Source organism: Dermacentor silvarum, chromosome 1 (genome assembly GCF_013339745.2).
Source record: "Dermacentor silvarum isolate Dsil-2018 chromosome 1, BIME_Dsil_1.4, whole genome shotgun sequence".
In the NCBI taxonomy this organism is placed as follows: Eukaryota; Metazoa; Arthropoda; class Arachnida; order Ixodida; family Ixodidae; genus Dermacentor; species Dermacentor silvarum.
Genome location: NC_051154.1, coordinates 73,138,893 through 73,165,584, shown reverse-complemented (window position 1 = coordinate 73,165,584; position 26,692 = coordinate 73,138,893). Strand labels below are relative to the sequence as shown.

General features: G+C 49.4%; 1 protein-coding gene across 4 annotated transcripts in view; it reads left to right on the top strand.

Moving 5' to 3' along the window:
* LOC119465844 (epithelial splicing regulatory protein 1-like) overlaps positions 1-26,692 on the top strand; it is a 124,131-nt gene that overhangs the window by 38,585 nt on the left and 58,854 nt on the right. For all 4 annotated transcript variants that reach the window (XM_049669538.1, XM_037726336.2, XM_037726328.2 and 1 more), the window contains exons 2-3: positions 15,005-15,148; positions 18,669-18,885. In XM_049669538.1, coding sequence (XP_049525495.1) covers positions 15,005-15,148; positions 18,669-18,885 — 361 coding nt within the window. The remainder of the gene's footprint in view (positions 1-15,004; positions 15,149-18,668; positions 18,886-26,692) is intronic.

Below are 26,692 nucleotides of genomic sequence, written 5' to 3'. Positions count from 1 at the left end.
AAGCACGATAACCTATGATTCATCAGCAACACTCAGCAAAAACAGTTCGTTAAACGCACACGCACGTACGCACGCTTGCACAAAAAGAAAACTCGCAGTTGTTAAAGCCCGGAATGAGGGAGTAAGGTGAATCCTTCCTTCTGTCTTTATTTATTTCTTTAGTACAGGTGAATATGCGTACGATCGTATCGAAGTTCAAATCTGGGAACGACTAGAAAAGTGCTAGCGTTCCCTGGGCCTAAGTTTCCATGTTAGTATCACAATGTTACCGCTGCGTTTGCTTGTTCCCGCGTGTTCTTAACGTTACCTTGAAAGCATACTCTTTTCAGTGGCAGTTACTACCTTTTTTTTTTCCTTACCCCTGTCTTTATTTGTGTATATGCGTACACAACGTTTGTGTGTGTTTTGAGGGCTAACACTGATCTGTGAACAACCCGTTCTTGCCGCTGCACATTTCGCCTCACAACGACCATTTCCTTAGCGACACAAAAAAAAAAAAAAAAAAAAGAAGAAGAAGAAGAAAGAAAAAAAGTTGTCTAAATGACGTTTTCCTCTGTTCCATGGGCCAGCAGCCACGGAGAAAAAAACATGTTTTATTTTCCGTCGACAATCTTATAACAAGGAAAGTGCCGAAAACTAATTGAAGCGGCGCAACTGTTCCCCCCATTTAACTCCATTTTCCGCACATTTTCGACACTAATGTAGTACGTTAACTCCAAATGCACTAGAACAGAGCAAACGAACTCCACTGGGGAGTTAGTATGAAATGCATTATAGAGCACGCAGTTACTCCCGCATAAAGAAGTATCCAGCACTTCGTTTGTTTTTAAAGCCCATACAGGATTCATTTGTCAGCAGCGGTGATTGTACTTCTTGCTTATCTCGAAAAGACGCTTTATTGTGTTTGTCCAGCTTTATTTATTTAGCGCAGATAGATTTAGTTTGGGGATCACTTGGAGAAGGTGAAAACACGTGGTTCTTGCTACTCCACTCCACTCCTATGTAGACGAAAACGCTATAAGTGCTGAGAATTACTTGAAAAACTGGTTATTACCATGGAAAAAAAATAATTAAACGAACGCTGTATGGCGTAATGTCATTCAGTATTTGGGTCTAGGCTGGAAAAAAAAAAAAAGGTTTTACTCTCGCTGTAAGGTATACACACTGCGTAACGCCTATGATAGACGAAAACTTTCTTATTGCACAATCGAACGATCAGAACGTCACCTGTTATTTGCACGCTTCAGTGAACTCGAGAGGGCCCATTGTTAAACACACGCAGTCAAGATTCCTGGACAAACGATCCGTGAACGAACGCAGCGTTTACTCTCGCAAAGAGGGCTTATACGTCCTGAACATGCGTAGGTGGTCAGGTGCGTGCGAAAGAAATGAAAAAAGAAAAAGAAAGGGGGGGGGGGGGGGGGGATCAATGCACGATCCAGAGAATGACGATGTGATTGGGAAGCCAGCCAGTGCTCCCTTGGGTGAATGAAGCCGGGACCGAAGGCACGAAGCAACTCCAGCCACTGCCGGACCCATTCTTTGAGGTGGATTGGTGTTTAAACGGTATAATCGTCTTCCACCCCGGAAGACCCGGGTTCGATTCCCACCCAGACCAAAATTTACCAAATTTTCTTGTCAAAGCCATTAATTTACTTTGTTTACAGGAACCTCCCTGAGAAATGTGACGTCAATCGTAGCATTTCTTGACGTGCTTCTCTTTGCGATGTCGGCCATTTTCTTTTCTTTTTCTTTTCTTTCTTTCTTTCGATAACGATGACGGATTTTCGCGTAATGGGGCATATAATGCTTTCGCATTAAAAAAAATCGAAATGGGCTTTAATTCTCCGCGTTTGATCGACGATGACGCAGCAACGACTTGACTGCAGGATGAAGTTAATGGACCGAGGCGAATCGCGCCTGCCTACGCCATTGCACGTCGAATGTGTGCACTATGTTACATGAGCGAGGAAAACCAATATGAACTTTCTGCACACCAAAGAAAGAGATATGCAGAAGGCCGCCACAAGTAGCAGAATAAACACGAGAAAGCACCCTCCTGCCCCTTTTCGCGCTAGCCTCTTCGTACGTGATGCTGTTGGGTTCTCTCGCTTGTCGGGGGGGGGGGGGGGGGGGGGGGGGAGCGAAATCATAGCGAAATGCGAACTTCTCGGTAAACGGTAAAGTTTCTCTCCATACTCATGTTGCCCCCCCCCCCCCCCCCCCTCAAAAAAAAAAAAAAAGACGAACAGAAAAAACCGGCATACCAAGACCTGCTGGGAGAGAGGGTGCCAGTGCTTTGACGCCCCCTGTTATTACAGGGGGCTTTGCTTTTGAGACCTACTCTCCGCCACACGCAGAATGTATTTCACGACCTCCTTGCATATAAATATAGGAGCGAGGCTGAAAGAGTCAAAGCGGGCGTCGCTGTTCTCTTCCTCGCTGTCGACACAGAGCGATTAAGCGTGACCCGATCGACCCGACTGTGATCGGCGCGTGAGCGCGCGCGCGACGCCCCATCGCCCACTTCGTGCGCTTTCGTTCGTCACGTTTCATCTTCGCACATTTTGGAGGCAGGCGCGGCGCGCTGCAGCCGCCAACTTTCTTCCAGCGCTCTCGAAACACTGCTGATTTCGTAACCTGGGTACGGCATAGTGATGCCTAAATAGCCAATTAGAACTAATGTATTGCTAAGGTATAACCACCTCTTGAATTAAATAACGAGCACTTACTTCGGGTAAGCGGTGCCACAAATGGGCACATAAATGGGCCAGAACTTTGCGAGCATATATATATATATATATATATATATATATATATATATATATATATATATACATACTTCTGGGGCTTTAAGCGCCAAAACCACGATCTGATAATGAGGCAAGCCGTAGTGGGGGACTCCGGATTAATTTTTACTCCCTGGGGTTTTTTAACCTGTACCTAAATCTAAGAGCGTTCTTGCATTTCGCCCCCATCGAAATGCGGCCGCCGTGGTCGGTATCGGTATCAACATGTTGCATTAAGGGTTGCATCTCAGCTATACTTGGTTGTTTAATTGTAGGCGCACAACACAACCCTGCGTCTTGTACTCTCCGCCTTCAATATATTTTAATTTTTATTCATTTGAACGTACCACTAGTGTTCTCCGGAACGGAATTGGCGTACAGTGACGTAAACGCTCGTTCGACCCGAAATGAATACAAAATATTCATCACATAAATCAAGAGTATCATATCACAGGGGATAACGGAAAGCGTTGGGTGCATTCATTACAATAAGTGAATATCTTGGGTACTATCGTTACGCGCTTTACATCAATGCCTGTTAATTTGTTGCATCACGACACGTACTAGTAAGTGGGGAAATATAAACCGATAAGGGGCGTTACACAGCTTGCTGGTTGGCTCATGATTTTGTGATTTGTCCTTATAATTTATGTCTCATCTGGTCTTGTGGGTTGGTAAAGTGGATGCGACGCATTAAAACGGCCGCCCCGACAATGGATATACAAAAACTTTAACTCTTGAGATAATTCCACGTTAGGCGCAAGCGGCTGAAAGCTCGCCCTATGTCGACACTTTCGCGCACACCACGGCAGCAGCGAGCTTGCGCGGCCCCAAGAAACTTCCGGTCATGTGTCCTATGTCAGTCTACTTTGCCAGGGGAAATAAATCACGTTTTCATGTCAGTTAAACATACGCGGAGTCTCTTCTTACGGTTTCAAATAAACGAAATGAGTATCATGCCTCAACCACAAATCTGCATGTATAAGCATTGTGTAACCTATACGGCAAAACTGACTTTTATAGAATCATGACGAGCTGCAGGAAAAACGTGTTGATTGTCTGCGGGCTTCTGTTCTGGCACACTACTGCTGCTCGCACTCGTCCTTCTTGACCGCAAAATCTAGCGGGCTATATGTTGCTGGACAAAACCGGGGAGAGCCGTCCAGGGCCTCTGTTTGTAAACAGCGAAAGGGTCTATAGTAAATCTAATTAGGCCGGCAACGCCGGTTGTCAGGAATGGTCAGGGTATCTAAATCATATAGCTAGAACTTTCGAATTCGGAAATTGCTTCTTTTCTTTCGCCCTTATTATGTTATTAATTTTTTTTCGTCTTCAGCCCCGATCATGCCGCAGTATGTGTTCTTATGCGTATACCGACCTCGACAGAACCCGGTAACGCGTGAGTGTTGCTCACCACCCGCACAAGCCTCGGCAACGTGCTCGGGTGGCGAGGCCCGTGCGCACCTGTGCGAGAGACTTCACCGTGCTTGCCCGTATATAGTGATAGCCGTGTGGACTGCAGAGGGCGCGCGCGGTTCCAGCCGTCGGCTACGAGTCGGTCCCTGATTGTGTGTAGCCACTATCGGCCACGCGTATTTGTCATCTCCGTTTGTTTTCTTTATCCCGCTGAGAGCAGCGGCGGCGGAAATCAGCAGCGACGCACCAGCTGTTCGAAAGGACCCGAGTTCTGCGCAGCTGGACAACCCCGAGCTGGCGGCGCGAGTCGTAAGCTGCGGCTGGCGACGCTCTACCTGCGGGCTACGGAGGTCGGGCGGCACGATGCGGCAGCCAAGTCAGCTAGGGGCCGTTCCCCGAGTTTAATTCTCGAGTTCGCGCAAGCAGTTCCATAGTTTGCGCCCTCGATATTGGTATTTTCTCCATTCATTATATTTGTAGAACGTGCGCAACAAGCCCAGCATGTGCCGTGCTTATTTTCTTTTTCTTCATTTCTTTGTAATGAAACGTGCGCGTCTGTCCAGCTTGCGAAGCTCGAATGCGGTTAAATAAACGAAGCGAATCGTTTCATTCTAGGCACGGCACGCAGCAAGTATAGGTTTATACGCGCACTGCATGAATTAAAGGGAGCAATGGCGGACGAGGAAAAGTCGCTAGCGCTTCGCACAGAAGCGCCAGTGGAAAGGTTTCGTGTGCACTGCGACTTGTCAAGGACGAAAGGCTCCTCCGTCTGGCATCGCATTTCTCGAGTACAGCGCCTATAGCCACGTCTCCTAACGTGGCGTTACAGGAACTACAGCGAGGCTACGCAGCGGCATCGCTCATGGGCGAATGCTGTGCAGGCATCAACCAAGGAAGGGAACAGAAAAGGGGCCCGTGTTCGGCCTTGCGTTTGGTGCGTTCGTGGTCTCGCATTGCAATCGCAGCCGCCACGTGTCGGTCGAGCGAAGTGGGTTTGCGTGGTATACACGGACCACGTGCAGCACAGAGTTGCGGTACTTGGTACTGTTATTGAAAGCCTGTTGGTGCGCATTCCTGCTTGCCGCATGTTATCGTCAAATGTAAGGTATAGCCTGCTTGTACAACGCGTTCGATGTCTACCGTACTTGCTGCGTACACGCAGGGACGGATCAGTAAATGGGAATGATCGGGGCTAACGGCGTCTCCGGGAGGCCCTCTGCACCCCATGATGATTGGGCCTTCATTTCCTCTGCTCTCACGAGACCTGGCTCGTTGCTGCAGCTTAACGTCCCCCTCCCCGTGCGCCTCTTTTTATTCCATCTGTGACGTGTGCTTTGGACGACAGTCTACAAACCAATGTCAAGAACATGTCCACTGATGTGTCATTTGAATACAGCCCTTCTCGTCTTGATGCTAGTGGGGTTGGCTCCTTTATGAGCATACCTTTTTTTACACATTGTCTGTATTGCACATACAGACTTGGCAGTTCACTATAAGAAATGCCACCATTGAAGTATACTTCAACGTCACACCACCGTACGTCACATCAAACGCACAACTCATGATGCGACCACTATGCCTCCTGACGTACCGTCTATCTATGGTGTGTGCGTGTGTTGTCAGACATTTAGATGTGCAGAGCCTTCCAGTCGTACGCATGCAGGCCAGCCTCATTAGGTGCGAGTACCGTGTACCGTCCTCATGACCAGAGAAGTCGTTAAGGGGAGAGAGACTTTTAGACCGCGCACTGCTACGTGGAAGACCACGTGCCTCGCAGTGGCCGAAAAGAAGACGCGAAAAAGGCAGCGTTCGTGGAGAACTTGAGGGCAAGGGAGGTGGGGTCTATTGCATCCGCCGCTCACGAATCCGGTTGTATCTCCCCAAATTTCTCGTTCGCCTCACAACCAGGCCGTGTGTAAGTGTGCGTGTGTGTACCGTGACGTATTTAATGGTCGAGGCGGTGCTCTTTCCGACTGTTCTTTTTTTTTTTTTTTTTTTTTCTCGCTCGTACAGTCATCGCGTTTTGTTCGTAAGCTGCGCGCGGTGTTTATGCGTCGTGTATACGGCTCAGGGATACGAGCGGAGGCGCGCGCTCCGCCGTCGGCGCAGCGCAGGCGCTTCGCCTGGTGCAAGGGCCCCCGTTATCGTATTGAGGACGACCGGCGTGCGCGGCGACCACTTGTCCGGCCAGCAGTGGCCCCCGTCTTGGCGCTCTCGTGCGCGGCCCAGATGCCTCGCGGTTCCTGTCTGGCGGCCGCTGGCGGAAAACGCCTTTTCCTCGCGCGCGCACTGGACGGCGTTACGCAAGCGGATACAGGGCTCTTCCGTGCTGGCCGGCCCCCGCTCGCCCCGCGTGACACGCGTATTTATTACGCTTTTTCCTTCTTTTTTTTCTTTCCTCGTGCACGTCCCGCGCGTCTCGCCGTCGTAGACGTCACACTGCGTAGCATGGCGGAAGGTGCGCTTGCTTGACACGACATCGAAGAAAAAAAAAAAAAAAAAAACGCGCGGACAAAGCGGTCGTCCGCGCCTCGCGCCACTTGCCCCTCGCCTTTGGTCTCCCTCACTCCACTCCCCACCTACCCGTAGAGTGTGCAGCAGCTGTCGTCAACGGGAGTGTTATAGCCCGTCTACCGCTGCACGCATTCATGCGGCCGTCATCGTCACCCCGCATGGTACACACTGGTGACCGCCGCGATGACCGCACTCGATCGTGAACGATAGACGCCGCGGCTTCGCTCATTCGTCATATTTCATTATAGCAGCGCAGCATTGCAGACTGCCCCCTTAGAGGAAAAGGACATTGCGGCACGCCTTGCAGGGCAGTTCACCAACCGGTTGACTGCCGATTGCCTTGGCAAACGACTACGCATGGTGTGAGCGATTACTCGGACTAATACTACGTTTAGAACAGGTTCCCGCGTGAGTGTAGAGACAGAAATATAGACGGACCACGATTCTGAGGGCTATGAATGCACTGAAGCGGGGCTTTGCGGAGGCATACGCGTGATCGCATTGGTCTGTTTCTGTGCGTTTAGTCCACTGCACCTCCCGATTTTCCCTATAGGTACTTCGGAAGGACTCGTTCTTGACCTAGTTGGTGTTTACTAAAGGACATGTTTACCTGTAGAAAGACGAAACACAGACAGGAACAAAAACAACGACACGGGCAAGGCCAGACCATGCTTTTGCGTGTTGAATTGTATAAACGCTGCGTGCAAATTCGAAGGTCACCTTTGACAAAACCTTGGGCATAACACATGTGTACACACGTGTGAAATAACTGCACACATCAACTGTGGGCCATGGGAGGTTTGTTCCCTTGTTCGAGGATTTAAAGTAACATGCGCAACCCTCAGGTCCATGACGAAGATAACTGTCCCCTTGTCGGAACGATGCTGCATGCAGCCCGAGGTATCCCTTGTTCGCCCGCTGCTGATCACTAGGTTCATGTGAACCCTCTGGTATGTGCGTACGCATGTGTGATGTTGATCGTGAGTGGCGCTGACTGACACTCCCAGCGCTACGTGTTGTACGCGCGTACGCACACGTGCTCCCCCCCCCCCCTATAATTTTTCTATCATGACTTTCTTTTGTTTCAATCAATCAGCCAATCAATCAATTAATCAATCAATCGAGTCCCAAGAAATATTTCAGAACAAGGGCAATATATATAGAGCGAGACGATGATTCACGCGCGCCGGCCAATGACGAACACTTCTTACCAACTTAAAACCTTGTGAATCCCCCCGTCTCGTATCAGTATGGCTCCTATAGACGATTTCGCTCGCGCGATAACAGCAGCGATAGTGCGCTCGCAAGAAACTTCCGGTCACAGGCCTTATCAGTCTATGTGCCAGATCACAAAGCGCACTCCTGGGCTACGATTTTGTAGCGATTCCTTCTCCGATGATATTCCTTTTCGCACTTTTCGCGCTTTGTCTGTGGTCAGAGTGATGTCCCGCCCGCGTTATCAAAGCGATCAGCCGGTCGTGAACGGTTGGTGATAAGAGTGGCATATAATCGAGCGGAAGGCATCGCTACAAAATCGCGGCCCTGCTAATCTATATCATCGCCATTGCCTTTCATCGCCATTGCCTATATTTAGCGAACTACGTCATTGAGCCAAACCGGAAGCCGTCCAGGCCGCATGTTTGTCAACAGCGAAAAGGTCTATACATAAGTGCTGCTCGCGATTGGACATCACCGCGGCGACCATTTCGCCATCGCGATGATCGCTATCGAAAGTGGCGGGTGTCTCGAGTACAGGTCCCGGTCCCCGGATCTAGGGCGCTATAACGTAAAATGATTCCAAACTGTTTTGATTCCAAACTCCTGACGTCAAATTTACGTAACCACCGACGCAGGCATCGGGCGGTGACACACAGCGTTGTCTGCACAACCCAATCAAACACTCCCCTCGTTTATAGGAGGCCTTTGTTGGCTTTCAAAACCAATAACATTGTCTACACTCAGTGGTTTTTCTTATCTAATTGGCTGACAAGAGGCGAGGAGCACGCTCTAATGGAGAGGGATTCGATGGGGCTGAGCCAGCACAGTGAAAATAGATAACCGCATGAAGAGGGTGGTGCCGGCTTCTTCGATTGGTCCGCTTCGCCTTACTTAGTTTGCGGTGGCTGGTCGAAAATCGCGGCGGCGTGCAACGGAAGGATAAGAATGCCGCTAAAACGGATCCTCAGCAAGGAGGAGTTGGCAGAGCGATGTCGTATGCATGCCGAAAGGGCTTGATAACGTTTTACTGCCACGCAAAAAGGTTTATCATGCGCAAATAAATACATGCTCATCGGCAGGTGCGAGTGGCGAGGGCCTGAGCGATCGGCGGGCAGCCATCTTCTATTCCTTTCGGAACGGGGCAGTCTGTGGCTATTTCGAAAAATTTTCAGTTTTGTTCGGCATATTAAGGCATTTTTTTCACGTACACGTCACTTTGACGTGGTGAGTTTTCGCGGTTTTGTCAGGTCGCGTGACTGGCAGGCGAAGTGGGCGTAGCCAGAAAACAGTGGACCAATAGCTGAGGGCTTATGGTGAAAAGGCGTCGAATCAAGAGTGATTATTTTTCTTTTCTGTGGTTTAATCATGCATAATCAGTGTGTACACGTTATATGCGATGGGTAGCTATCGCGGTTTTCGTGACGTCGCGTGACAGACAGGCGAAGTTGGGAGGGGCCCGAGAATGTTTTGACCAATCGTGGAGGCTGATTGCAGAAATTGGAATCAAAACAGTTTGGAATCATTTTACGTTATAGCGCCCCTAGCATCGCATTTAGCGTTCTTGCAATAGCACGTGCCAGGACTAAATCCGTCTTGCGAAAACCGCGAGCGCTTCTTGCTGATGTCGGTCGGGTGCCGTGGGGCGCGATGTCTGTATGCGAATATATAAGCTGCTTTGTCGTCCATCATCAGCACGTGCTCATCCGGCAAGATGGCTTCAAAAAAGAAAAAGAAATGCGCCTAGACAGAGCGCTAACGATATGGCATAGAATGCGCAGTGTCTTGCGTGTGGGGAAGCGTTTCTCGAAAATGTCACTGTGTAGCGGCATAATTACTGCTCGCGAGGGCTGTTCGCTGATATGACTGCTTTATGCACACTTACTTTCTTGGTGCCCCATACGTATTCTTTCGTTGTTATTTTAATTTATTGCTATAGCAATTATATGGACACTCCAAGCGGATTTCTGCCGTCGTCGTCGCCGTCACCGTGAGGTTCCGCATAAAGTTCAAGGGCGATAAAATCGTCGCCGCGCGCCGTATCCTGTATGTGCGAGTGAAAGCGCGCGAGGGACGGGCGCTTTCACGGAGAGCGCACGCACGGCGGAGAGCACACGCGACGTCTTCCGTCGTGCGAAAGGCCGTGGGGGATGGGAGGGAGGGGGGGCGACGCTGTGCTGTGGCATCAAATGCGTACCTTGCGACCAGGCGCACGGGGAACTGGCGACTCAATCTCCCACGCGAAAGGAGGAAAGCGCGAAGGCAGCTCGGGAGGGAAGGGGTGCGGCTTCTACTCTGCAAGCAACTGCGTACTTGTACTTTGCGCCGCTGCGGGCTGTCGCGCGCACCGTATCTTGAAAGCCATCTCCACACGGCTCTTACCTTTGTATGCGCTGTGCCTTTCGTCGCTCAGTTTCCGTTGAACCGATAGACCGCACGAACCTTCGCCTTGTGCTGCTGCTGCGCTTGCTCACGCCAGCGTTTTGACAGTGGTTGTCTGCGGTCATCGAGTGTGATCTATTCATATTTGCTTGTGCGCGCTGACACCATGCTTGTTAATTCAGTTAGTAAGCGAATGTGTCCAAGTTTATGCAGCCGATAAAACTACTATCCTTACTCCGTACAGCTCTCTACTAATTTGCTATCGCAATTGATGCCAATTGATTTTCCAATGTTCGGAGGGACAGACCTCCTTTTCTGCAAAATCACTCGTGCTGCTTGAGCGCAAATTCAATAACGACGCGGCTCATCAGACGAGTCGTGGTGGCCTGCCTGTTTCTTTTCTTTTTTTTTTTTCAAGTGGTTGGTTTAAACATAAAGAAGCTTTACGAAAACCGTTTCTAATTCGTTTTACTTTGCTTTCACCCAAGTGGACTGTATAATCGCATGGCAGAAATGATTAACCCTTCCACTAGATGCTCAGAAGTCGCAATAGCCGCGACCAATGTATGCGAAACGTAACTGCGAAGTCCCCACGTGCTGAACTGTCGCAGCTCCGAAGAAGCTCAGAAGTCGCAGTAGCCGCGACCAATGTATGCGAAACGTAACTGCGAAGTCCCCACGTGCTGAACTGTCGCAGCTCCGAAGAACGCAGTATACAAGATAGCTGGCGCCTCTTGTTACGAACCGATCCATCGTATAAGAACTGCTCTGTGAATACTAATAGGAACATGGTATAGCACAAGACATGAAGGAAAAGCGTTTCCTCCACACCTTGTGGTCCTATACTCGCGACAGGTGCGTCACTGGCGGCGAAGCGCCAACGTAAATTTCTCTCTCCTTTTTTTTTTATTTATTTATTCATCTCTCTCTTCCGTAGATATTGCTAAAAGGAGCTAGACGATTTCTGTACAGTGGGGTCCGCTGACGCCCTTTTAGCGAGCGGTTTCCTGCATTTCGTCCGGATAAACCAGCTTTCCGCGAAACTCGTCTGCGGTAATAAGAAAATGAGCGCGCCGAGCCCCGGCCTCCTATAAAGGCGCCCCCTTCTAATATACTTGCTTTTTCTGTTGTCGTTTTTTTTTTCCCCCCGTTTCTTTCACTCGTGGCACGGAACGACGTGACTCGCCTTTCGATATTTCCGCGTGCGGGCGCACGCTCTAGAGCCGCCGCGTCGTCGTCGTCGTCGTCGGCCATCCCCATACCGAAGGCTCTATCTCGCGCGCCGGAGAGGTTTGCGTTGCTGCATGGTAATACGGTCTCGGCTCTCCGCGTGCTCGCTGGAAGAGACAGACGATGGTGGTGGCGCAGACGCGAGAGAGATAGGAAAGAGACTCGCGTGTCGGTGGAGCTCAATGCAGTCACCTCGGTGGTGCACCGCCGTCGTCCTTCTCCTCCGCCCGCATTACGCGAGGGGTGACAGGGGTATGCGGCCGTCGCTTCGAAACGAACTGGCGCTGTTGAGACTGGCTGAGAGACGGGAGCGCAGTGTGAATTTCGAGCCCTCCGTCTGGCCCTATTTTACTTCTTCTTCTTCCCTTCCCGGGGAGAACACGAGTCGGCTTATTGCTGCAGTCTCGCGTGGCGCGAGCAAGTTTTCTCCGGAGTCTGCTCATTGCCCGCTGGGCGTCCTCGTATGGCAATGTGCGCGCGCCAAGACAATCAGCGCCTGTCGGATCACCGCTGCGGGACGTTCTCAAACTCGTGTCTGACGTCGGGCCGCGTGCACGGCGCTTAGCCGCCCGCGGGCCGCACTGTGACGTGTTCGAAGCAGAGAGAGAGAGAGGGGGGGGAGACATTTTTCGGAGGCCAAGGTGAATTTGTGGCGGAAAAGGCGAACACTCTGGAGGGCCATGCCGGTCCCTCCGCGTGCCGCGAGCGGTTCACGTGTTTGAGGGGACCCTGGTAGAGTTGGTGTGACGTGGTGGCTCGACATATTGACGAGCCACTGTTGGACTGCTAAAGACTCCAGAAACGCATTCAAAATATTAGCAGCAGAAGAAATTGCACGTTCACCCATTGCGCCTTTAAATATTATCGCGAAGTCGTAGCGGAATTTAAGCTCCGGTAGGACCTTCATAATTTGCGGCTCTGAGAAAGAACAGAGCAAGGTTAAATCATTCATGCTAGGGCTGACCAACTTCCGTTTTTAGGGTAAAGGTCCGACACCCTCTAACTAAGGTTTCATTCACTCATTCATTCATTCATCGCAGGCATCGTCCTCTACGGTGATGGCGTCGGGAAGTTAGGGAAATAACATTTTCTTTCTTCCTTTTTGGCGCCCATATATAGTGACGGAGCAAGGTTATGTATACAAGATAACTGTCACGTACGATAGCGATCCGTGCAATTGGTGAAGTTGGATTCTGAAATACAACCGATATCATTACAAACATATTCTGACACTGCCAGAGCAGAACGCCAATCGACAAGGCGCTATACATTTGGCTGCTTCACAGTCAATACGAGTGAACAGTGGACTGGTGCAACACTCGGTGATCTCATAAAGTCAAGAAAGATGGAATAGTAATGTGAAACGCCATCGTGTCTCCAACAGTGTAATCCCGACTCAGTGGTCATATCTCGCCGTCCGTCGCTACGCCTTGTGAGCACCGACAGGCAGCGCAGACTTGCGTACGTGTCTCAAATTTCCAACGAGAAGTGCACGCGATCTTTACATGGGAAGTGACATGAAGCCGCAAGGAAAAGGTATAACATTCCCGGATTATTATTATTATTTTTTTTTTTTGTAATCTGTGGCTGTTATGAAGTATATGCTCCATCCTTCCTAAGCATACACATGCGAATTTCGAAATAAATAATAAAATTGATGCAGTCATGATATTTACATCTACTGGGAATCCTAGCTAACGTTAACCAAGTTGTTAAAAAAAAGAGAGAGAGAGAAAACGCGGTACAAGATACAATCCCAAAACCTACTGTATTCGGTCGTCGGATCTCTGCCGGCCAAACACCGTATAGGTCTTATAATCGTATCTTGCGCCGTGTTTCTTTCTTCTTCCTTTTTTTTTTTTTTTGCTTTTAACAGCTTGACTATACGTTACCTGGGACATCCTATATACTCTTGTACTGTATAGCCTGCCTCGGTGTACTTCACTTGCACTTTGTCTAGGCATTATTTTCGCTATGTTTATTTTGTATAGGTGATTTATATAATATATATATATATATATATATATATATATATATATATATATATATAGGTACCACTGTTCAATTGCCTTTGGTTTACACGTAACCTCAAAATTAGGTACGCACGGGCTGAAGTGAGCAAAGCTTTTTGCTTAATCGCTTACTGCTCTCCTCGTGCAGATGACCGTGTTTTTGTCATATTTGTAATTTATTTCTTGTATTTTTGTTCTGCAACTGTTCTGTGTCTTTTGTATCCTTTGTTATTGTTAATATTTTTTCCGTTGCGCCGTTTTCTCTTATGTAAAATGTTTTAACACTCCTATTATAATGCCCTTCTGGCGACTGTACGTAAATAAATAAATAAATAAATAAATAAATAAATAAATAAATAAATAAATAAATAAATAAATAAATAAATAAATAAATAAATAAATAAATAAATAAATACAAACTGCAGGCGCACTGTATATCAGCCACTATGCCACATCATAGAAGATGTGATGCGTGAAAAAGATTGGGCAATCATTTTAATAAAGCACACATGTATTTCATTGCTTTAGCATAACGCGACGAGCCATCCCCCAATGCGCAGTTCCGAGGAGCCTAGTGCGCATGCGCACAACATGACTTATTTACTGAAACTTTCTGCTACATCAGGCGACGCTTAAAATCTGTGAGCAGCTGGTAAAAAAAAATTATGAAGTGAAAACAAGGCTGTAATAATGTAATGACTAGAATCCCAATTCGTTTTCGTGCTTAGATTATCACTGGCCCGAGCGGAGCATCCCCTAAATAATCTCTAGAATCGGCCAGACGCGGAATGGTAAAGGATCGTAGATGGAATACATGTAGTCTACGAGGAAAAGAATCGTTGCATTGTACCGAATATGAGCTGCTTCTCCTCAATTTCCTCGCGCCCGAACCGTGACGCACCTGACGTCATTGTGGGACGCCACGAAATATTTTGCGCTCTTTTCGCCAATATGCGGTCCTTGCTCAGCAGAATGAGCCTGCTAAATTCGCCAGATTAGACACTTTCGATGCTATGGTACATAGACTCGGCCAGTCGTTATGATAACTTGTGACGCCACAGGAAAATGGATGGGGAATTCGAAGGCGGCGACGCAAGCAGACGCTGGTTCTCGCGCTTCGTGTTATACTATAGAATATACAAACATCTACTTCCGGTAAGAGGTACACGCAAACTTCGCATTTTCCGCAGCCATGTATTCTGACTGAGTGCGTTAAACTGCGAATGCATGGTCTCCAGCCACTATACGTTTGGTGTACACGCTCTACATTGGCTACGCATTCCTGTAGTCAGCTGTACTCTGTGCTGGATGGAAGAGAAAGAGCAATGCACCTCAGGCCGACCTTACCGCTCTTCCCTAGCAACAAACTTCTTTCTCGGTTGCTCACGCAACAGCTGACTTCCGTCGGTGTTATAAACGGCGCTGTTTCACTTTCCATTGTCGCAGGTGGTGGCCGTGCAGCAGAACCTGGTCAAGCCACGCTCCTGCGATGTCAACGAAAACGTCATTTCGGAATCCTGTCGCACCGAGTACGGAATCTCTGAAGAACAGCTCAAGAACGCCGTGCCCCTGGAGCAAGTTATCGATCAGGTAACACGCAATGCGACAGCGACTTCGTCTCGATGTTGACTTTTCATTGGCTGCTAAGAGGAGCCACCACAAAGACTGGTAAACCCTTAACTAACATTGCGTCATGGTTACGGAGCACACTTCGCGCCGTCCTATCCCACAGGACGGCGCCAAAGTATATGCAGGTTGGCGTTATGCTATATATATAGCGTCTCCTCTTACCACCTATAGACCTGCACCGTTTCCTTGATTGGACCAACACAACAGTCAGATCGCATTACCAGGCACAAATTGAGCGATGGAGTTTAGGCACGAATAAAAACTCTTCTAAACAGTGAACGTTTTACAAGTAGGCCCATCGTTGCGTTACGGCTATATAGGTCCTCGTAATCTGCAGCGACGCTTCAATCGTCCCGTCTAGCGAGCGGGCCGCTTGACTGTATACCCGCCGTTTGTTGGGAGACACATTTCTCTGTACGAGCGGCCCTCTGACGGCCCCGCACACGTTCTGCGTAACGCGTGCCCGCAGAAATCCATCATTCATCAAAGCTGTCTCCTTACGTTACTCATTCTAGTACTACACCGTCCTGAAAACACGCGACAACCATTGTCATTGCGTGCCATCCGCGACAACATTCACTCTGCTTGGGCATTTATGTGCAATGATTACTAGTACTTACGCAGTCGCCCTAATGCCACACTTCTACGTGCCAGGCTGAGTGCAGCGCAGAATATAGTGGCAGTTTGATAGCGAGATTACATCGTGGTGCCGTGTGCGTGCGTGCGCGTGCATGTGTGTGTGTGACGCCATGTCTATATGAATGATGCTTGTTAACAGCTGTAGCCGCTCGCTGCGCTAAAGTACGGCTATTACTTTTTAAATTCAATGTTTTTATTACTTCTTTTTTATTTTCGTGCGGTTGCGTTAAGCTGGTACAATAGTCATCGGGCGTCGCATATTATAATATCCACTCGACAACGACAGCAGTATGCATTTCTTTCAGTTACGAGCGGGCCCGGTCCGTCCAGGAAAACACGCGTGACCAGTGGGGGGGGCAGAAGGCAGGAAAATGATAACCGGAAAGAAGCCACGCAGGCTCTTCGGCGAAAATATCCACAGCTGATGGATGATCGCGTAGCTTATTTTGAAGCACGCGTTTGAAACAATCAATGCGCAGACATTCTGCGAGTAATGGAGCGGTGATAACAAAGACTGTACTCCGTCTTCGCGAGCTGGTTAGCATGCACATACCTCGATGGAAAAGAAGAGAAAAAAAGAGGGACAGGGAATGGGGAGCTCCATCCTATCGAATGGTTAAACCGAAGAAAGCTCAGCGTATGTAGTCCAACACAGTCATCGTAATGACCCATGCATTTGAGATTCAAGACAGATGGGGCACTGGGTGAGGTGGTGGTTCTGCGAGGATCTCTCGTGATGCGATAAGAAACATCTGTACCGCTTCTGAATTCGAAGTAGAGTCGACCTTGCGCCCGCACCGCGATGGCTCGGATAGTTAAGATGCGAGGTAACGTGCGAGCAACTGATTGCTCAACCCACTTATCCGCACTGTGGAGCACCCCGACAACGTCGTGGACGGTCTCTTTCCGCCGTGTCCAACGTGGAAAACCTGTTGCGTTTCGTAATTATATACCATGCTTGTGTGAGTTACTCGTGAGTGTAAAAAGTTCCAATTACAGTTAATTTATTGAATACATAACGGATAAATGGGCATGAAAATAAAATCGCTAAACGAGGTAGTGCCTCAATTTTTATTCGGATATTTACCGCTAAGCTCAACATGACTCCTGAGAACTGTATTAATGCTTATAGAAATGTTTTTTTAATAACTGTTTTGATACATATGCCGACAGAAATATTAGGTGTGTGGAACTCGCGAAAACGCCTACGAATAGCTTGTGACCTTGACGCTTGAGCCCGTCACACTTGCACAGTGAATGTTTCTGTGGCAACTATATATACGCACGCAGCTCTTCCATAGCCTCCTAGCTCTTCTCTAAACGCCATAGTGTTGTATGAGCAAAATGCGAGAGAGCGAGAACGATAAAAGTAGCCCTGGAGGAAACCCGTATGAATTAAAATTTCTTATGCAGAGATTTCATGGCAGTGGTGCCTCTCGAAACGCAATGACCGCAGTGCCAAATTGCTGGAAATGGAGACTGATTACCGCGACAACATAACCTGCAAACGCGTCAGTGCTGCAATACGCACTTCTTTTTACAAAGTCTTTTATCGTGTCTGCAGTACGACCTCAGTAACCACAGCTCCTGACGAAATACTGCAGCCATATCTCGCCGCTACCGTTATCCAACAACGTTAAGAAACATCGGGCGGAATGCAGCCAGCTCATGAGGCAATAAGAGGAGGGGCAGACGCAGCACCACGTCTGTCGACATCTTAGCCTCGTTCTTATCTCATTATGCAATATCTCAACCATTCTTTGCGCGGTTTAGGGTCGCACGCAATGCACTTGTGGCGAGGCGTGATAGCTACCCCGAGGCGTCTACTGATTGAACGCCTGTAGCTTCTGCCGCGGGTCACGCGCCCAACGCAATATTATATGCGCCGCACAATGATTTCTACCCGGTGTCGGCTGCTTCAGCGCAAGATGGTCGCTGCGATCACACGCGGAGCGGGGCCGCCCACTCGATCAGCAGACGATTATTCGGGTGCCGAACGCAAGGCAACCCTCGCTTTTTTTTTTTTTTTTTCTTTTTTCCTCGCGTCGCTCTTTGAGGTCGACGCTCTCGAAGACCGCCTAATGCACGTAAAACATGAAGGGTGATCTCGTTTACTGAATGGCAGCATGCGGCGCAATGGCACGCTGCGTTGGGAATTCAATTCGATCCGAGTAACCTTGCAGAAGGTTTCGTGTTACCGTCACCGCTCTGCATGCGCCCTCCCTGGTGCGCATGCTCACCGCATTATAGTGTAATGAGTTCACGCCCTATAGATATAGTTGGCTGGAGCCGTTTCTCTGGCGCTGTTGTTAAGTCCCTCTCTATATCGAGGGAATTGGCAACATGCTTATAGATATCATTGTTTCTATATAGCCTACTGTTGCGCTTCTGCCACTACCATTATATCACTACTTGTGGCATGGGCAAGATCGAGCGCTCGGACCACATTTGCTGGGTTCATTCAGAACGCCGCGCTCCAGCTGAGAGCGCTCCGAGGCCCCTGACCATCGAACAGGGAACACAACCGAAATCCGACAGAATTCCGGCCACATGCCATCCTCTGAGCGCTCTGGGAGCAGCTGAACGTTCGGCTCGAGCAGGTTTTCTATAGATTCATATTCGACAGGGCTCCGCATCACTACAAACCGATTCGGAGCGCGGTAGGCCGGAACCAGTCGAATGTACCATAAGAAACGAGTACACAGGCTGCGCCAGTATATATAGCGCTAAGGGCAGATCGATAAGGGCATTTAACAAAATTACAATAACAATAAAAAAAACAATGATCTAACGTGCTGTATGTACAATCCAGAGTGCTGACAGCTGCGCTTGTCCCCCGCAGTTCAGCCAGTGGGCCCGAGCGCGGCTGGAGGCCGAAGCCGGCGGCCAGTTCTACTTCGTGACGGACGGTCAGCTGCCGCTGCGCCAGGCGCTGCATCCGGAGGCAGTGCGGCATGGCATCCTGCTGCCGGACACCTTCTACCACTTCTTCGACCTGCGCAAGGAGTTCCAGGCATTCTACGGCAAGGCCGTTGACTCAGTGCAGGACATGCTGGCTTGTATCCTTGGAGCTGATTCGTCGTTCGCACGCGAGCACGCGCAAACACCTGCGCAATCACAATGGTTCACATGTTACGTAGTACTTGTTTTGACACTCATTGTACAAGTCGGGCAACGTAAAATTTGCGTGGGCAACTTAGCTCATGTTTGTGCGAATGTATAGCAAGCGTCGTTCTATTCCAACGCTGAAAGTAAGCGGTTTCTAGCGGGTAATGGCCAGCTAGACTAACCTGAAAAAATTAAAATAAGTAAACAGAACGAAAGACAGCACATAATTTACGTTGACTCTTGGTAAGAGGGCTAGAAAGTCTTGCTAATCGTGGCTTTACTTATGTATATATATATATATATATATATATATATATATATATATATATATATATATATATATATATAAAGATGGATTAGACAGAAAACGCAGGTAGATGATATTGTTGAGATTAAGAGCAAATGCAGTGGTACAGGCCAAGTAATGCGAATAGCAGATAACCGATGGTCTATTAGAGCAATAGAATTGGGACAAAGAAAAGGAAAACGTAGTCGAAGACGACAGGGTATTAGTTGCTGTGGTGAGATGAGGAAATACGTAATAGACGATGAAGTCAGTTGGCGCAAGGTAAACAGGAGTAGTTGGAAGGGTTCTTCGCCCTGTAGTGGACATAAAATGGGCGGATGATGACGATGATGATCCACACAGACCACACTCGCACGGTCCGGTAGATGTCATTGCACTAAAATTACCGTATCTACTCGTAACGTCGGAAAGGCATGTATGCTAAGAATAAAAGACAGAAAAAAGAAATTAAGAAAACCAAAGTTAGGGAGAACAGCAAAACAGAATGATCTTATGCCTGCATTCTTCTTAGAGTAAGGCTACGCGTGGTTTGGTCGTTCTAGACTGATGACGATGATGGCGAAGAAGTATCTTAGCTTTCAAGAGCTCGACTAGCATCGGAAGTTTCTCTTCGAAAAACCTCTCTTCGCAGTCCTATATGAATCATTCCTGCTATATAGACGACGAGGAAATCTCGATCCTCGGTTACGTACTCGAAATTATCGATATAACGTCCGATTACTCCAATTGTATGCGACGACGGCAAGGCAACGACGGTGGCGAGCCACGAGAAAGAGAGAAAGCTGTTTTACCAATCTGGGCCTTAACTGCCGCGGCGGTTTTATTTATTCGTCAACGCAGCCAGCACCTCATATTCTGATTTGCGATGCGTTGGCCTCCTGCTATATGCTGCTGACGCCTCGAAACAGAACCTTATCCGCTGCTCTGTGCGGAAGCCTTATAGCTATAGCTCTCACCAACTATCGCCGCATGATATGTCTGGCGTATAATTCCAAGATATGTACACCTGTAAAAGCGTTTCTGCGTTTGTACGTGCACGAAAACGACTTCGTTTTCGAACTCTCAACACAGGTACACTATATGCAGGTACTATACACAGCTCAATGCTGATTGTTGCCACGCTGTGTTTTTTTTTTTTTTTTTTTTCCTTGCCACTGTGGGCACTGCATTCGACTGTTTCACAGCCGCTAGTATTCCACAGCCTATATGTGTCTGACATGGATCACTCATTATAGAGGTAGTCTCACCGTCACTGCCGTAACAGCGACGTAGACATGAGAGATCCGTGCTAAGTGTGACTGCAGTCACTGCGAACCGACACCAAACTGCGGCCCTCTCTTACTCCCATTTCGGCGGGATATCGTCTTTATGGTTCACCATTACAGCCCGCGGTCATTCCTTCCGTCCTTCGCCGCCTACATTGACGTCTCTGGAGCGGCCTGCGCGCGAGCTTGCTGCGTAACACGGAGCATTGTTTCGTAAACGCGACGCTCGCTCGGGGGGCGGCCTCCCCGCGGCGTTCTTCCAAAGGAGTAGCCCCGTGCGAAGCAGCCAGCCTCCGGTCAGTCATCCATTTCGGCGTAGTCGGTGCAAACGCCATTTGTCGGCGTCGATCGTTTCGTGCGAGCAGGTTTCCCATGTCTCGGTTTTGTCGCTGGCCTGACCGACTACGACTGCTGCCGGCGGCGGGCGCGGCGGAGCGTGGTGGACGCGCTCCGCGCCGGAGCCCCCGGAGCGAGCATCGCGCTGCATGCTCCACCCGCGGCGGAGGGGGCGAGGAGGCCTGGTTCAAGGACCTCCGGCCGAACCTGTTGCGTAGCAGGAAGTCCTGGCCTGTCCGGCACGGAAAGAGAAGTGCCGCCGCTGGCCGTCTTTGTCCTGGACGTCCGCCGGGCTGGACCTATTTGACTGGGCGTGGGCCTTGTTTGCTCGGCGACAGGTCCTATACTCAGCTGCGAAGCAACGGAGGGGGCGCGCGCGCGTCTCGGAGAGGCGCATCGGCGGGTGCATTGCGCAGTGAGGACTGAGACTTGCCAAGTCTGGGCCACTGCTACATCTTGACAGTAGCGACAGTATAGTACAGTACAGGCGACAAAATGCGCACCACGCCTCGGCGCATGCTGCTAGAATGGTCATTTTGCACGTCATACAACTTTATTCTCTGTCAGAAGAGTGTCGGTCCCTCATACGGCGGCGAAAACGAATCTAGACACTGAAAAAAGAAAAGTGGAGTAGGGAGAGACAGAGAGAGAGGTCAAAAAAAAAAAGTGAAGGCGCGAAATTGAAACATGTCTGCATTACATCGCAAGGCTGGTCATAAAAGCCGGAGCTACGCGCAAGTGCGGGTTGTAAGTTACGTATTAGCCTACAGGTGAAGATAAACATTGACAAAAGTTAAGATGGTAGGAGATATGGCCTTGAGAAACGATCTAATATGCTGGCGCCTCCTATTTCCTACCAAGCCGACGGACCCTCCTGAAACTTGCGAGAGTACATACGGACAATGGGCTTTTCTGCAGAAATGCGCCTAGAGAAATGATTCGCATAGAGCAACGAAATAAGCACGCTGACATATAGCTTGGCTGTTGCTGCCCGATACGATAGCCACAAATGATCTACGGTACAGAGATGCTGAAGAGACACGAGATCGGGCAACCTTCCATCGTCTGCGTCAGGTTGCGTCACAGACGCGAATTTTTCCTGCGTTCCCCAGACGAGTCCGAGTGTCGCCGCTGTGGCCCGACCTTGGATAAAGAGGAGGCCCCCGCTTTAAATGTCGCAGCCCTTCTCCGTCACGGACTCTTGCCCATGAACTTGGAAGTGCGACTCTCTTCCTCCGCGGCTGGCGACGGTGCGCGAATGGCCTCCTCGGCAAAGGTGCGCTATGCGCGGCGGCACCATCACGACGACGACGTCTGCGGTGGCCATCAGCGCCGCGGATAGAGCCGCCGACGCCGGAACGAGCGCCCTTCAGGAGGGCCGCGTAATGATCGGCGAGTTGCTGCGCTGCCTCCTAGGCCCTTTCTTCCCGCGGGCACAACGGGCAGAATAAATCACGACTCGAATTCGTGCTCGCCGGTGCTTCGGCGCTTTCTTTTCGTCCGACAGGGGGTAGCCCCTCTCGTGTTTGCACGCCAGCGACTCCTTCCGCCGAGGGGCAACGCACCCGCGGCCGCCGCCATCAGCCACGCAACGTGCCTCGCGCATTTCTCCGCCGTGCATCCACCCTTCCGCAGGCTTCCCCCTCGCTTCTTCATACCTCGCGGACTGTTGCAGTTCCTGCTCTCTGGAGCGTAGCGCTACTCGTTTCGGCTTTTTTTTTTTTTTTTTTTTTCGTTTTTTGCCTCTTCTCCCTTTGCTCCTCTGCTCTTGGACCTGTTTGCTTCTTTCACTGCCCGTTCGGCGACGGTTTTCGCTTTCGCGCGAGCTGGCAACCTTGGAAGCTTTGGCGCGCGCTTACACTCGCCGCTCGTCGCCGTGACGCAAGAGGTCCCCGAACTTTTCGCTCATTTGCTCTCCTCTTCGCACTCGCCCAACCGTCCTCGCGGCTTCATTCTTCCAACCTTCTCCCCCACGCGGCGTCCACTTGCTTTCATCTTTATTTTGTTATTATTTTTATTATTATTTTGTTCTTCTTTCATCCGTTCTTCCCTGCTGGCCAGTTTGCCGCTTGCACCTTGGCTTGCTGGCTTTCGTTGTCTTTCTCGCGTTCGGCCTGCAAGTCCAGTGGCTCAGCTCGCACTCGCAGCTCACCGCGCCTGTTCTTTGTCGCAGGAACAAGACGTGTAACCTTTCTTCTTAATTGGTTTCAAGCTGAGTTCATTACATCTGCCAAGCGACGCTCGCGCAATTATGGGCCCCCACCTTAAAGCGACTTCAGGGTTGCGCGTCATTCTGGAATACTCGCGCAAAGCGATCCCCAACTTGTTTCTGCATACGCCGGAGGCGGGCTCTCTTACGCGCCGAGAAATCAGGACATTTCCTCCTATAGAGCTGCGCCATCTTAGGAGCTTCCACCGAGCGCAGCCCGGCGTGCCAGTTTTGCCATGCTTAGTGCTCTTAATAACAGCGCTTGGGCCAAAATCTGCGGGATAATGGTGCTTCAGGAAGATTGGGCTCTCCTATCCTTGCGCCATTAGAAGAACAAGCTTCTGAACTCCGCTGTGTTTTCGATTGCTTTTTTTTTATTACTTTCATATTCTAAAAGTGCGTATATTATGTGCTTAACGCAGGTTACGTGTTTAGACCATTGCCGGACGTCTTGGGAGCCGGTAGCCCGGTTACAACCTTCAATGCACGCGTTCTCACATAGAGAGCCGTATAGAAGGCGGACATCGTGCCGCTTCTGGTGCTGGGAAAAGAGGACACCCTCGAAAAGTTTGTCTGATGTGTGCAGTGACGCCTGTACTTGGCAATTCCCTAACATCATGCGATATCTGTCTCCTACCAACAATCCTGCTCACTATAATATGCACCGGTAGAGAGAAGGCCAAGAAAGGAAAGACAGCGCGATCAACGTCTCAGTTTTGTAGCTGGTTTGATACCGTGCACAGGAGGAGACGTTCCGTCGACATTTACTCACCTTTACCGTTGGTGCCATTTTAGTTAGTCCTCATTCGCAACCCTTCTTGAGAGCTCTATGGCTAGGTTATACGTTTATTTTGCTTAGGGCTATATTGCGAAACGTGTTGCATGTAGCATGGCAGTTGCGTTGTCTTGCCTTGATTATGGGGACCTATAGGCCGGTTTCTTGGAGTCCCAGTTTAATAGCCGATGTCTTCTGTTCCAGCCCTATTGACTTATGTTCCTCACTCCCTCGCTTCCACGTTTGCTTCTTTACTTTATTAGACCACACGTAAACTTCAATTTACTTTTGCTACTTTAACAGCGATTCAAACGATACGTATTGCAGAAACTGCTTGCATCAGCTAATCATAGGCTCGTTCAATCATAACCACTTGCGAAACACCGTTCCGAAATTCGGAAATACATGGAAACCATTCTGAACAGCTTAGATTCCAGTCAGAGCGCCACCAGTAACAGAAAAAAACATGCTTTTTTATTTTTATTTTATCTATAGTCTCCTACCTCCTGCTAAGAGGTGCTGGAAATGGCAAAACCACGCGTAAGTACTAATAAGGAATTGACCGGGCGTATTGTTTACTTGGTTTTCCCTTCAGCACCTCTTCAGCACTTCTTTTTCCTTCGTTGCTGAATTTTTTACACCGGTTTGCTAGCAGCGTTCAGGTGGCACTCGTTAAGCACAGTTGGGGCGGCCACAGATAATGTGAGAATCGGCATACCAGCGTTGTTTTTTTGCCGATCATCGAGCCGGGATAGGAAAATTAGGTAATGGAAAAGTGTGCATGAGAGTTAGAAAACAATAAGCAATTGTTGGTAAAAGGAGGAAGTACAGAGCCCAAACGCTGTGGCGGAAGCAGTACACAAACCGAACGCTGGGAAGGAAGAAGCGTGCTGGACAAATGCTGGGAAAGAAGAAAAAGAACAGAGGAGAAACGTTGGGAAGGAGGCAGCACACCGGAAAAACACTGAAAGTAAACAAGTGCACAGGCGAACGCTGGTAAGGAAGAAGTAATTGGACGAACGCTGGGAAGGAAGGGGTACGCGGTATCAACTCTTGGAAGGAGAGAGAGAAAATTTTGTTGGCTTTCAGCCTCCTGTCGGGGCTACTGGGGGTGGGGGTGTTGGTGAGAGGCGGCGGGAAACGGGGTGAACGCTGGGATAGATCAAGAACGCGGGACGAACGCTGAGCAGGAAGGATAGCATAACCTGTAGGATAAACTATAGGAAAATATGTGTAACTGACAAACATTGCGAAGAAAGAAACACACAAGGCAAACTCTAGGAAATACAGAATACATTGGATGAACACTGGGAAGGGATAAGCACATAAAGAGAACGCTGGAAAGGAGGAAACACATAGGGCGAGCGTTGGTCAGGTCAGGGCAGACACTGGCTAGGAATATGAATGTGGTACGAAAGCTAGAAAGAAAAAAGAACACGGGACGAATGCTATATAATATAAATGAAGGGATACACATGCCAAACACTGGCAATTAAGAAGTACACTGGCTGAACGTTGGGATCGAGGAAGTACGGAGGACGAACGCTGATAATGAAGAAGCACACAGCACGAGCGCTGATAATTTAGGGAGCTCAGAGGACAAACTCTGGGTAGGACAGAGTACTAGGAACGAACGCTGGCAAGGATGAAATACACGGGGCTAACACTGAGAGGATAGAAATGTGCAGGCCAAACGCTGTGTAGGAAGTAGTACATGTGAGAACGCTAAAAAAAGAGAGAGAGAAAAAGAGAGAGGGGGGCACCCAGGACAGGACGTACAGGTGGCAAACGCCGGGAAGAGTCAAATTAAGAAAAGCCTGCTGAATAAATTTTGAGGAGCACTGTGAAAGAATAAATAGACAGGAACGAACGCCGAGAAGAATTACGTATAGTACGAACGCCGGGTTGGAATACATACGCAGGGTGAATGTTGGGAAGCGAGTGCACAGGGAAAACGCTATAGGCAGGAAGAAATGCACAGGGTGCACGCTGGGAAGAACAAAATATGCAGGACGAACGCTGGGAGCAAGCACACAAGGTGAACATTGGCAATGAAGCGCTTAGGGAAAACGCTGGGTATAAGGAGCAGTGTATGGAGGGAACGCTCGGAAGAAGGACGCAAACATAGGGAATGCTGTGAAGCTACAAACGCTTGGGAGGCAGACGTGCACATGACGTGGGCTGGATAAGGAGAAGACGAGGGGCCTGTGTTGAATTTCGCAATTGGCACGATTAAAAGTTTTGAGGTAGCCAGCGGACCGAGAAAGAAAACTCCTTTACGAGAAGCAGAGAATATTGTGCTAGTTCCGCATTAATTCCTGCTGCCTCCCTTCCAAGCACGTGGTGGAAGATGCGACTCAGAGAAAGAGATGACAAAAAGCAGAGGCTACCGCGTGGTGTAACTTCTTTCTCTATTTCGTCAGCTTCTGCGACGTTTTTGTAAACCATCCGAAACAAAGGCCTAAGTGCCTATACTTCATAAACACTCCACCAAGCTATATCCTGTGCTCTTTCAAATTTCCAAAAGCCCGGTCTCCGCAGATGAGCAGCGGGCTCAAACGTCTAACCCTCGGCGCACTTCATTGTGATGCACTCGGTGCTTTTTTTTTTTTTTTTTTTTTTTCATCTGGGAAAGCCGGGTCTTCGCGCGCACAGCACGGGACCACTCGGTCTCCCGAAAAGACACTTTGAGCGCGGCGTAATGTGGTGCGTGGTGTTGCTTGCGCAACGCATTCGGTGCGGCGGCAACGGCGGCTCAGGTCGCTCGTGCGTTGCAGCGCCGGCCGGCGCAAACGGGGCTGCCAACGCGGGGGAAAGCCGGCTTGCGGCCGCTGCTAGCTTCCACCCTGCTTGCCGCCACCCGGGC